This window comes from Carlito syrichta, unplaced genomic scaffold (genome assembly GCF_000164805.1).
Source record: "Carlito syrichta isolate Samal-C Ts95f unplaced genomic scaffold, Tarsius_syrichta-2.0.1 Scaffold303114, whole genome shotgun sequence".
Taxonomy (NCBI): Eukaryota; Metazoa; Chordata; class Mammalia; order Primates; family Tarsiidae; genus Carlito; species Carlito syrichta.
In genome coordinates this window covers 118,499-131,326 of record NW_007247210.1, presented here as the reverse complement: position 1 = coordinate 131,326, position 12,828 = coordinate 118,499, and the positions used below count along the sequence as shown (strand labels likewise).

Here is a 12,828-nt window from a genome sequence, read left to right as displayed (position 1 = left end):
GATGGCAGCCATCCTGATGGGCATGCACGGGTATCACGCTGGTTTAGACTGGTGTTTCCTTCATGGCTAGTATGCAGAGCATCTTTTCATGTGCTTGGTGCTCATTTATATATCTTTTAAAAAAATTTTTAACTGGGGTCTCTCTCTGCTGCCCAGATTGGAGTGCAGTGGTACAATCACAGCTCAACACAGCCTCAAACCCCTGTGCTCAAGCAATCCTTCTGCCTCAGCCTTCCAAGTAGCTGGGGCTACAGGTGCACACCATTATGCTTGGCTAACTTTTTTTACTTTTGATTTTGTAGAGATGAGGTATTACTGTGTTGCCTAGGCTGGTCTTGAACAACTGGGCTCAAGCAACCCTCCCCCTCAGCCTCCCAAAGTGCTGGGATTACAGGCATGAGCCACCCCACCCAGCTTCACTTATATATCATTTTTGAAGAAATGTCTGTTCAACTCCTTTGCCCATTTTAAAAATCAGGTTATTTGATCTTTTTGTTGTTGAGTTCTCTGTCTATTTTGGATATTAACTTCTTATCAGATATGTGTTTGCAAATATTTTTTCCCATTCTGGAGGTTGCCCTTGTACTCTGTTGACTGCGTCCTTTGATGCACAGAAGCTTTAAAGTAATGAAGTTCCAGGGATCTATTTTTACTTTTGCTGCTTATGCTTTCAGCATCATTTTATGTGTGTGTGATTTGAAATATAATTCAGTACCATGAATTGACCCTTTTAAAGTGTGCAATTCAGTTTGGTTTTGGTACATTCGCAAGGTGGTGCAGCCATCACCACTATCTAGTTCCAGAAGTTTGTCATCACCCCAAATGACAGCCCTGTGCCCATTAAGCAGCCCATCCCATCTTCCCCCTCCCCAAGCCCCTGACAACCACTAGTCTACTTTCTGTCCCTATATATTTGCCTATTGTAAATTTATAGGAACATTTATATAAATGAAATCTGTATTAGGGACCGACAGAAAAAACAGAACCAACATATATGTAAATACATAGAAAGAGAGTTTTTTTTTTTTTTTGAGTCAGGGTCTCACTCTGTTGCCTGGGCTGGAGTGCAGTGGCACCATCATGGCTCACCGTAGCCTCAACCTCTGGGCTCAGGCAAGCCTTCCACCTCAGCTTCCCATGTAGCTGGGCCCATAGGCACGTATCACCACACCAGCTACGTTTTTTACTTTTTTGTAGGGACGGAGTTTCACCATGTTTTCTAGGCTGGTCTCGAACTCCTGGGTGCAAGTGGTCCTCCTGCCTCAGCCTCCCAAAGGGCTGGGATTCCAGGTGTGAGCCACTGCACCTGGCCAGAAGGAGATTTCTAGTGAGGGATTGGTCCACAGGATTATGGAGGCTGTGAAGTCCCACGATCTGCCTCCCACAGGCTGGGGGCCCAAGAAAGCTGCTGTGTAGTTCCCATCCAAGCCCGAAGGCCTGGGAGCTGGGGAGCCAATGGTGTAAGCCTCATTGTGAATCTGAAAGTCCTGGAACCAAGGTCCAAAGGCCCCCAACCGGGAGCTCTGATCAGAGCAGAAGAGGGATATCCCGGCTCCTGCAGAGAGAACAGATTCCCTCTCTTTCCACCCCTTCGTTCTACTCAGGCCCTTGAGGAATTGGAGGAGGCCTCCTTGAATCCATCAGGGTGGGACTTCTTTTCTCAGTCTACCCATTCAAAGGCTAGTTTTTTCTGGAAACATGCTCACAGACACACCCAGAAATAACATTTTACCAGCTCTCTGAGCATCCCCTAGCCCAGTCTACTTGACACATAAAACTGTACAGTACGTGTAGCCTTTTGTCTGGCTTCTTTCGCTTGGTATGATGGTTTCCAGGCTCATCCATGCTTTGATATTTATCAGCTTTTCATTCCTTTTTATGGCTTAATACATCATCCATTGTATAGATATACCACACATTGTTTATCCATTCATAAGCCTGTGGGCATTTGAGTTGTTTCTGCCTTTTGCTTCTTAGGATTAAAGTTGTTGTGAACATTTGTGTGCGTGTTTTTTGTGGGCAGATGTTTTCTGTTCTTTTGGGCACACACGTAGGAGTGGAATTGCTGGGCTGTAGAGTGACTCTGTTTTAGCCATGCTGTGTTGCAGGCTGACGTTGAGCAAGTGTTTGGGGCTTCCAGCTGCCTTGGGGAGCAGGGACGCCTAGGCTTTAGGTCAGACAGACCTGGGTCTGGATCTCGTGCGCACCGTTCCCCAGCCAAGTGACCACACCCCCACGGTGGAGTACCACGTGAGAGCTGGCAGACACCTCAGTGTTTCTTGGCCCTCTAGAAGGATATGAGGCCGGGACACAGCATCGCAATCATTAGGAGATCCGGCCCCTGGCCTGCACACAGCTCCTTCCACTCTGCCGCCTACACAGGCCTTGTGTGGTGTCTCGGGTGAGAGCCAAAGTGCTGTGGACCACCTTGAACTGCAGAAGCTACAGCCTCGGTTTCCCACCAGGCTTTTCCATGATTCTGTTCACCCAGGCCCTAGGCCTGCTTGCTGGCTCTCAATCCCTCCCATCCGTACAGTGAGCAGGCAGACCCAACAGTCCCCAAGGAACCTCTTTGCAAAGGGAGACCTGGGTCATTCCCAGGTGAGCGTGCTTCAGCCCAGTTAGTTAACCCCTAACTCACAGTGACCTTGAACTTGAACAGCAACCAGGGCACCTTCCAGATCCCAGTTTTCTCATCTGTAAAATGGGGACGATGTTGGCTCTATGATAAGGTTGTATAAATAGGACTAAATGAGGTGACAAATGTCTACAGCAAGCCCAGCAGGGCCCCTCATGTCCCCGATGGAGTCTTGCTATGTTGTCCAGGCTGATTTCGAACTGCTGGTACCTAGTATTCTGATCATGAGCGTGACTTCCAGGTTCTGAGCTGAGCGGAGGCATGTCCTTAGCTGGGACAGGACACCACACTGGGATTCTCCCTGGACTTGGGAGCTGTTCTGCCTGTGGAAAGTTATGCTTATGCTCTCCAGGCATGGTCTTCACAAAAATCCTTCCTCACCCAAAGGTCATGGGTTCCCATGGTTCCCACCCAAAGTAGGAGGATTTCCTCCTGGCCTAGACAGACTTCTTGGATCTGATTTTGGTCACAGTTGTCAGAGCTGGTTTGTTTGTGGGGTTTGGTCAGTGTTTCTTGGTTGGTCCTCATTCAGCTTCATGTGTGTCAGATTGAGAAGAACATTGTCCTCTGGTCTCAGACGCTACAGGAAGTCACGTGTTAGTGGGGCCAGATCTTAAGGCAGACATCACATGAATAAAAACTACCCAGCAAACCCCTAACTCCCCATCAAGTGATGTTTCGTCTTTCTTTTCTATTTTTTTTTAAAGCAGGATTTATTGAGAGGACAGAAAAGCTCTCACAGTAGGAGGGGACCCGAAGGGGTTGCCCCATGTTTAGTCTTTCAAGAAGTCTCCCACAATTAATTTATCCTCCCATGTTGGATACAAAAGTCAAAATGCGCCCTGATGAAATTGCTGGCTGCTTTTTGGGAGAAGTTATAGTGAATGAAAAATAACAGTTGCAAACGCTTATCCAGCATGTACTCTATACGGGCACTGTTCCAATGTTTACTTAGAAGACTTCATTCCCTCTGCATTACAAAGCTAGGAGCTAGGGACTAGGATTTCATCAGTCAAGGCTAAAGAAACTGAGGCAGAGAGAGAGTTGAGTGACTCGCCCAATGGCACACAGCTATTAACTTCAAGGAGGGGATTTGAGCTGGGTGTGGAGTCTCAGGCCTATAATCCTGGCCACTGAGGAGGCCAAGTTGGGAGGATCGCTTGGGCCCAGAGTTCAAGACCAGCCTGGGCAACATTGTAAGACTCCGTCTCTTAAAAAAAAAATTAAGGAAGGGACTTGCACCTTGGGATCTAACTCTAGACTCTGTATCTTCTATCATATTGTGCTTAGAGGGGCCAGATACTCAGACAGGGTGCAACACAAGCTTGGCTGCGAGGCAGCAGGTTGAGGGCTTCTGTCCTGTGCTTACTGTGGGAGGACTCTCTATTTTCCTCATGTGAATGAGAGGGCAGAATCGTCCTGCTGTTTGGGACAGTTTCCCAGCCTCGACACTGTTGATGTCTTGGCCTGGGTGACCCTGTGTGGTGGCGCCTGTCCTGGGGGTTGTAGGCTGTGGGGCAGCGCCCTCCACCTTCCCACTAGATGCACTAGATGCCGCAGTTGTGACAATCCAAAACATATCCAGACATTCCAGATGTCCCCTGGGGGCCAGATCACCCCTGGTCGAGGTCTCTGATTCAGATTATTCTCTCTGCCATTAGTTTTGTTTTGTTTTGAGTAGTCTCACACTGTCCCCAGGCTGGAGTGCAGTGGCATGCTCATGGCCACCGCAGCCTCAACCTCCTGGGCTCAGGCAATCCTTCCACCTTAGCCTTCCAAGTAGCTGGAACTACGGGCATGCACCACCATGCCTGGCTAATTTTTTTTTATTTATTGTAGAAACAAGGTCTCACCAAGTTGCCCAGTCTGGTCTCAAACCCATGGGCTCAGGCAATCCTTTCACCTCTGCCTCCCAAAGTGCTGGGATTACAGGGATGAGCCACTGCACCTGGCCTCTCTTTGCGATTTGGATGAGTTAACTTTGTGTTTGAGGGAACTCAGCATTTCTAACACCTCCATGTGTGACACGGACCCAAGGGAAGCCGGGAGGGGGGCGAGGAAGGAGAAGATGCAGGTGATGGAACAGGTGGCAGCTTGGTGGCTACCCATTATTCTCGAAGTCAATGTGAGCACCTCTCTGATTGGTGCACACACACACACACCTGTGCACACGCCATGCCTCAACACCCCAAGGAGAAGAAGACTTTTAGTTTTTCTTTATTGTTTTTCCAAGATGTCTGCCCACCTCTGTGAGTGAGGACCTATCACCTAAACCCCTGTCCCCTGTGCCATTGGGAAACAAGTCATACTGTTGCCAGCCCTCTAAAACCTATTTTGAAAACATAGAAATGGGCCGGGTACAGTGGCTCAAGTTGGTAATCCCAGCACTTTGGGAGGCCGAGGTGAGGGGATTGCCTGAGCCTGTGGGTTCAAGACCAGCCCAGGCAACTTGGTGAGACCTCACCTCTACAATGGAACAAAAAATTAGCTGGGTGTGGTAGTGTGTGCCTGTAGTTCCGGCTACTTGGAAGGCTGAGGTGGAAGGAGCGTCTGAGCTCAGCAGGTCAATGCTGGGGTGGCTATGAGTGTGCCACTGCACTCCAGTCTGGGCAATGGAGTGAGACTCCAACCCCCCCAAAAAAGAAAATATAGAAATGGAACACACAAGTAGGTCCCACCAAGAGCCATTGTTGAATTTTAAGGAAGGTGCATGATTACCAAGGAAAATAACCCACTGAATCAAGGAACTAGACAATTTCAGTTCTCTTTGATGAAGGCACGGCATTGCATGTTTTGAAATTAACTCCTCACATCTAAGGCAGCTCAGCTTCCTCTTACTTACAGCTCTCGTTCACATGAAGTTGTTGCGTAAGCTGTGCCCGCCACAAAATCACTGAGTGGTGATTTCTGCTGACCTGTGACCTACACAATCTGGGGAGGCATCTGGGGACGGGGGAGGACGTTGGTCAGGTTCCTTGATTCTGCAGGTTGTCTTGGACTACGGCTTGACACCATGGGCCTGGAGTGCTTAACCCACTCATTCATTCATTCCAGGTTGGCACTACTGACACTGGTGACCAGATCCTTCTGCGCTGTGGGGGCACCCTATGCATCAGAGGATGGTTAACAGCACCTCTGACCTCAGCAAGCAGCAGCCCCCAGTTGTGACAAGAAAAATGTCCCCAGACAGTGCTGGGGGACACCCCAAGTCACCATCCTCTCTGAGAATCACTGGTTTATCCTTTCGCTTATTCATATTTTCACTAAATCAACCAAAATTTTCAAGCACCTTTTGTGTACCAAGCACTGGTCTAGGGGACACAGAGAAACCAGACAGGCCAAGTCCCTATCCTCAGGGAGCTGATGTCTTAATTAGGGAGAAGACAATAAAGCTGTAAGCAAATAGCCAAACAAGGCTGCTTCAGAGAGTGCTGCAAAGGGGAATGTGATAAACCGGACCCAGGCGGGCGCCCAGATCAGGGAGGGCTCAGAGAGCACTGTCCCAGGAGGAATATGGGAGCCAGAGCTTGGATGAGGAGGACGAACCAGGTGTGGGGAAACCTATGGGAAGAGAGTTCCGGCAGAGGAAGCAGCATGTGCAAAGGCCCTGGGGTGGGAGTTGTGTTCTGGGGATTGTCAGAGCCAGTACAGGGAGTGCGATGAGGAGACGGTCAGAGATTTGGTCAAAGAGGGATCATGCTGGGTTTTGAAGATCCCAAGAGAGAATCTGGAATTTTGTCTGCTTTGATGGGCAGTCTTCAGGGATATTTGAACAGGAGAGAGGAATGATCTGGTTGACACGTGGGACGGCTGCCTGTGACTGCCGTGCAGTCTGTAGGGCAAGGACAGAAGCAGCGAGATCTGTCAGAAGCCAGTGACGGGGGCTACAGGAGAGATCCCAGTGACCTGGCCTGGCCGCCCTCCAGGGACACTCCAGGCACTTGGCTCCTGTCGGCCTCTGCCCCAGATGCACCAGCTGGGGCTTCTGAGATGGGCACGAGATGGTAGAAGGCAGGGAGTCCTGACACAGGTCTCGGGGTCTCAGCTTCTTCAGTGTCCCCAGGTTGTTCCAGAGAACAAAAAGGTGAGAGACATCAGGGTCTTGGGCTCAGTCCTGTAGGTGTGGAAACGAGGTCTGAGACTCCTGCCATGTGATGCTGATGTGACCTGAGCAACTGGGTATATTTTTCTAGACAGCCCATCTCTGGACGAGTAGGAAGGCTCACACTGGCTCTCGTGTGTGTGTGTGTTTGTGTGTGTGTGTATGTGTGTGTGTGTGTGTGTCCGTGTCCATGTCCGTCCTTCCTCAGGGAGGGGGTGGGTAGATGTTGCCATATTGCTACAGGCTCAGCCCCATGTTCTGGCAAGAGGTGCTGGTGCCGCTTCCTTACTAACCAGCTCAGTAGCTCCAACTTGGAAGACCGGGGGGAGGTCCCAGGCCACCCTTCTCTGGCCCCAACGAGGCCCCTTCACGCGAGGGCTCAGCCCAGGGGTGGGGTTCATGATCACCTGCTTACTCTTCATTTATTTAGGAGCAGGGCGGCTTCCGGGATGACTCAGAGATGGCGCAACTCATGTTCACGGATCCTCGGATTTTCCCTGCTTTAGAGTGTGCTGTATCTCTCCCCTGGACTTTAAAATACTTTAGAAATAACAAAGCGATAGTCACCCCACTGACTCCAAGTCTCAGACATGTTCTCTTAGGCCCGGGTGGTATTTCAAATGAATCTGAATTTAAACTTAAAAATTGGAAAACCAACCTAGACAACTCTACAAAAAATTTTAAAAATCACCCAGGCGTGGTGGTATGTACCTGAAATCCCAGCTACTCAGGAGGGTGAGGTGGGAAGATTGCTTTAGCCTGGGGGTTCAGGGCTGCAGTGAGCCACAATCACACCATTGCACTCCAGGCTGGGAAACAGAAACCTTGTCTCAAAAAAAAGAAGAAATAAGAATAAAAATGGGAGACCAGGCATGGTAGCTCATGCCTGTATTCCCAGCACTTTGGGAGGCCAAGGCAGCAGGATTGCCTGAGCCCAGGGTTCAAGACCAGCCTGGGCAATTTGGCAAGACTTCGCCTCTACAATAAATAAAAAAATTAGCCGGGAGTAGTAGTGCGCGCCTGTAGTTTCAGCTACTTGGAAGGCTGAGGTGAAAGGATCACCAGAACCCAGTAGGTCGATGCTGGGGTGGCCATGAGTGTGCCACTGCACTCCAGTCTGGGCAATAGAGTGAGACTCCAACTCAAAAAAAAAAAAAAAAAAAAGCTCAAAAAAAATTTGGCCTGGCATGGTGTCATGCACCTGTAGTCCCAGTTACTCGAGAAGCTGAGGTGGAAGGATTACTTGAGCCCGGGAAGTCAAGGCTGTGATGAGCCATGATCGTGCCTGCCACTGCATTCAGCCTGGGCAACAGAGTGAGACCCTGACTAAAAAAAAAGGTGGGAGGGAATGGGAGGGAATTACATTAACAATCTGGATGGCTCAGGCTAGAAGAACCCTCTAAGAGAGGAGCCGATTGGTGGTTGCCGGAGCCAGAAGGCAGGGATGATGGGCATGGGGTGTGACTTTGGCCTGATGGAAATGTTTGGAACAACAGTGTGACATGTTCACTTCGTGCCACCGAATTGTTCACTTTAAAATGGTTAATTTTACAGGATGTGAATTTCACCTCAATAAATGATTATTTTTAAAATCTGACTGCTAGCCTCTTTTGCAAAGCTGTCAGAGCCAGAGGATGGGCTGGAGTTGTGTGGGCGCCCGCCCCCTCCAGCTGAGCCTCAGCCTCGCCCAGCTAGTTGGCTTATTCACTAGCTCTGCCGGGCCCCTGGACACCTGCGTTTGCAACCCCCCACCCCACCCCTGGAAAGAGTGGGGAGAAGATATTACCCCAGCGATAGCATTTCTACCACGTTTCTAGGAGAATGAGAGCTCACGAGTTGGAATTCCTCCCCGAAGCCGAAGTTTTTTCCTAAACCTCTTGAAGCCACTGCCAGGCAGCTGAGGGACCTATCTGTGATAGACCAGCCCCAGTGCCAGGCCCTGCACGTGGACATCTGAGGTCACTGACCCTGGGTCCCCCTGTTCCTGCTCATTCCCTGGCCTTTGCATACACCACTCTTTTTCTGTCCGCTACCCAGACTTGTCCTTAGAACTTTAACATTTCTTTTTTTTTACTTTTGAGTCGAGGTTTCATTCTGTCACCCAGGCTGGAGTGCAGTGGCCTGATCACCGCTCAGGCGACCCTCCCGCCTCAGCCTCCTGAGTAGCTGGGACTGCAGGTACCTGCCACCATACCTGGCTAGTTTTTTTATTTTTTGTGGAGACGAGGCCTCCCTGTGTTTCCCTGGCTGGTCTTGAACTCCTAGGTTTAAACAGTCCTCCTGCCTTGGCCTCCAAACAAACTGGGATTACCAGCGTGAGTCACCATGCCCGGCCTGACATGGATGTGTTTGAAGAGTAAAGGCCTGCTATTTTGAGGACTGTGTCTTCACCAGGGTCTGTCTGATGTTTCTCAGGATTAGATCCAGGTTAGGATTCTTGCAGAGACACTGCAGAGCTGGTATTGTACTCTAAAAGTACGTTTTCTTCTTTTGAGCTCTGTCACTCCTAGAGGCGGCCCAGAAATGGAGTCTTTGCCCCCCCACCACCACTTATCTTCAGTCCCAGCCCCCAGACCTTGGCCTTTCATTTTCTTCGCCTTTCGAAGAACCCAGGACTTTACTTAGAGAGGACTTGACTCCAAGCCAGCCGGGATGGATCTGGGACATCCCACTGTTGCACCAAATGCAGGATCACTGTAACAGCCATCCCAGAACAGTCACAGGCTGTTCTCAAAGAATGAAGAACTCACCTGCCAAGACTCCCATGGCCCAGGCTGCGGCAGTGATTCAGGATCTTCGGAACGAATTAATACGATGACTTCACTCAGTTCTCCATTAAACAACCCCAAGTTAGGCTTTCCCACGGACGGCTGTTGTTTCTAGAATGCCACACATTTTAAGATAGGGCTGGGGGCTCTTGAGCCACTCTTGTACTCGAGCCTGTTCCTAATTCTCTGGAGTGTACTGCCTCTCCTGCTTAATAAATCTTTCTCGACTTTCAAAAAAATTTTTAAAAGGTAGGGTTGGGAAATAAACATGATATTAAATATTTCCATCCATGGGTGGACACATCCTCATTCCAGAAACACCAAAATGGCCAAGAATAAAAATGCAGGGAGGCCAGAGGCCAGGCTCAGTGGCTCAGCCTGTAATCCTAGTATGTTGGGAGGCAGAGGCAAGTGGATTGCCTGAGCCTGTAGGTTCAAGACCAGCCTGGGCACCTTGGCGAGGCCTTGTCTCTATAATAAATAAATAATAAAAAAATAGCTGGGCATGGTAGCGCATGCCTGTAGTTCCAGCTACTTGGAAGGCTGAGGCAGAAGGATCGCCGGAGACCAGCAGGTTGACGCTGGGGTGGCTGTGAGTGTGCCACTGCACTACATCCTGGGTGGCAGAGTGAGACTCCAACTCAAAAAAAAAAAAACAGAAAGACAGGACTCTTTCCGTTCAGCAGATGAGAAAGCAGAAGCTCCCATGAGCCAAGTACAGACCCAAGCCAATATGTGATGCCTTCAGATCTTGGCTAGTTTCCAGCAGAATCTAGTTGCTCTTCCGAAAAAAAAGCAGGTGCCTTCAACTTTCTACTTCCAATACCAAAAAAGACAAAAAAGGCACCCCACTCAGAGCAAGGGTAAAAACACATGGTAAGTGTTCCTGCGACTTCTTCAGTCTCTGTGAGCAGCTACCTGCGTTTAGTGCTTTCCTGCTGCCTGACCTCTGCTCCAGGCTTCTGGAGAGTCAGTCTTGGGCTCTCTGCTCTTTTCTCTCTTTCAGTTGATAACTCTGAGTCTCGTGTTTGAAAGAGGTGAGTTAGTGCAGCCGTCCTCACGGCCTCATCCCCTCAGCCCCAGCTCTCCTCAAGTAAGCCTGTGACTCCTCATCTCACCATCTGTGTCTTAGAGGAATCTCACTCTCCTTGTCCTTCCCGTCCTTTCAAGCCACCTGACAAAACACAGCATGCCTGATACAGAGTTAAAACTCTTCAGCTTTAGAGACTGTAGTGAGCTGTGGCTGCATGATGGAATCCCCAGTTTACCAGCTTCAGACAGCAAACATTTACATCGGAATCAGAGCAGTGTATCTACATAGTTCTGGCTCAAGGTTTCAGGGGGTTGCCGTCCTCTGAAGGCTTGACTGGGGCGGGAGGAGCAGCATCCAAAATGGCGCCCTCACATGGCTGCTGACTGGAAGCCTCAGTTCCTTGCTGTGTGGTCTCCTCCCAATTGGGCAGCTGGCTTACCCCAGGGAGAACGAGGGGAAGAGGAAGAGAGAGGGGTCAAGACAGAAGCCACTGATGACTCAATTTTCAAAGTAACAAGTTAGTTCCCTTCATCCTCCACAAGGTGACCAGGGTTTAAAGTGTCACACAAACTCATGGGTGAAGACAGGTTCTTGTTGCTACTCTAATGTCCCATCATTGGCCAGTGGGAGCTTCTTCGGTGGCTTCTGAGTCTTGTGGTGTTTTGGCAGCTTCCTGGCTATCTGGAACATGTCTATGTCCCAGCCTCATGGGATATATTCCTCCATCAGTACCTGGAGTCTGCCTGGAGCCCTGGCTGCTTTGAGTGGAGAAGGGAGGTCAGAGCCCACAATCTGGGATCGCCTGTTGCATTCACTGTCAGGCCCCGTGGTCAAGCCCAGTGGGGTTGATCTGGGGGTTCCAGGGCAGCCTCGAAACTGGGGGTTGAGAGTGAGCGTGGCCCCCAGGCCTTGTGCTGACTCTGCCACTCAGGGCAGCTGCCAGCCCGCAGGGCGCTGTCATGCAGACTGGGAAGGGCAGGCAGCCTCTCCGTGCAGACACAGATCCCACCAGGGGATGCTGCTGGGGTGGCGCCTGGGAGCGGGTTTCAACACTAACACACTCCCCCCGAGCAGGGTGCCCTCACCCAGCCCGCTCCCAGCGTACACAACTACTGCTTGGCTCCCACTCTGGGCAGCGGTGCTACTTCTGAGCACTAGTGTCTTCATGTGTAAAGCAGCTCAATGTCCCCTTCCCGCCACGTTTGTCTCTTTGGGCTTCTTTGTCCCCAGATAGATGTTGGGATTGAAATGAGTCTTCCCAAAAGCATCTGTTGAAGTCCTCACCCCCTCAGAATTTGACCTTACTCAGAAATAGGTTTTTTGCAGTGTGATTAACACGAGCTCATACTGGGGTGTGGTGGGCACCTATATGACAGGAGTCCCACAAGGACATATGAAGACAGAGATACAGGGAAAAGGCCACATGGAACAAAGGCAGGGACAGCAGTGATGTGGTGACAAGCCAACTGACATCCGGGATTGCTGGCTGCAGTGGTTCGAGTGTTTGCCCCCTCTCAAACACGTGCTGAGATTTGATTGGCTGTAACAGTATTAGGAGGTGGGCTCTCTCAGTGGTGACTGGGCCATGGGGCTCTGCCCTCATGGGTGGTCCAGTGCCTTTACAAAGGAGCTTGTGGGAGTAGTCCTCTTAGCTCATCTGTTCTTCTGCCGTGTGAGGCTCCAGAGGACCCAAGTTCGAGGCACCATCTTGGGAGCGGAGACCAGGCCTTCCCCAGACACCAGACGTGCCGGTGCCTTGATCTTGGATTTCCCAGCCTCCAGAGCTGTGAGAAATAAGTTTCCATTGTTTGACGATTATCCAGCCTTCAGCACAGAACGGACCAAGACAGAACTGGTACTGGAAAAGTGGAGCATTACCACAACATGTCCTGAGAACGTGGCAGAGACTGAGATGATGTAGCCACAAGCCAAGCAGTGCTGGGGGCGGAGGGTGGGGGTGAGGATTTGCACACAAGGCCCGGCCTGGCCTGAGCATACAGGGGCCTGCCACCTCGTCCCTGGGGGCTCACACTTCCACTCTGAAGTCAAAATGTCTCTAAAAAAGAAACAGAGAACAGAAACCAGGGGGAAAACCTGTGGCGATCAGCCTGTTCTTTCATTCACTTCCACACATAAACCTCTATGGTGCTGACCTTTCCATGGAAACCAAGCACTTCGCAGTCAGCCCCTACAGACATCCCGGCAGTCCAAGTCCCTGCTTGACCCGGCTCAGACATCAGGGGTGCCATTTGAAGCAAGAAGTCAGAGTTGGAAGAACCCTATCGAT

General features: G+C 50.4%; 1 protein-coding gene across 1 annotated transcript in view; it reads left to right on the top strand.

The window, feature by feature from the left end:
• Window positions 1–1,255: 1,255 nt before the first annotated feature.
• The window catches only part of TVP23A (trans-golgi network vesicle protein 23 homolog A), a gene marked incomplete at its 5' end in the record, with an annotated part of 24,336 nt that continues 12,763 nt past the window's right edge, over window positions 1,256–12,828 (top strand). Inside the window, one exon of the mRNA XM_021712178.1 lies at window positions 1,256–1,290. Coding sequence (XP_021567853.1) covers window positions 1,256–1,290 — 35 coding nt within the window. The remainder of the gene's footprint in view (window positions 1,291–12,828) is intronic.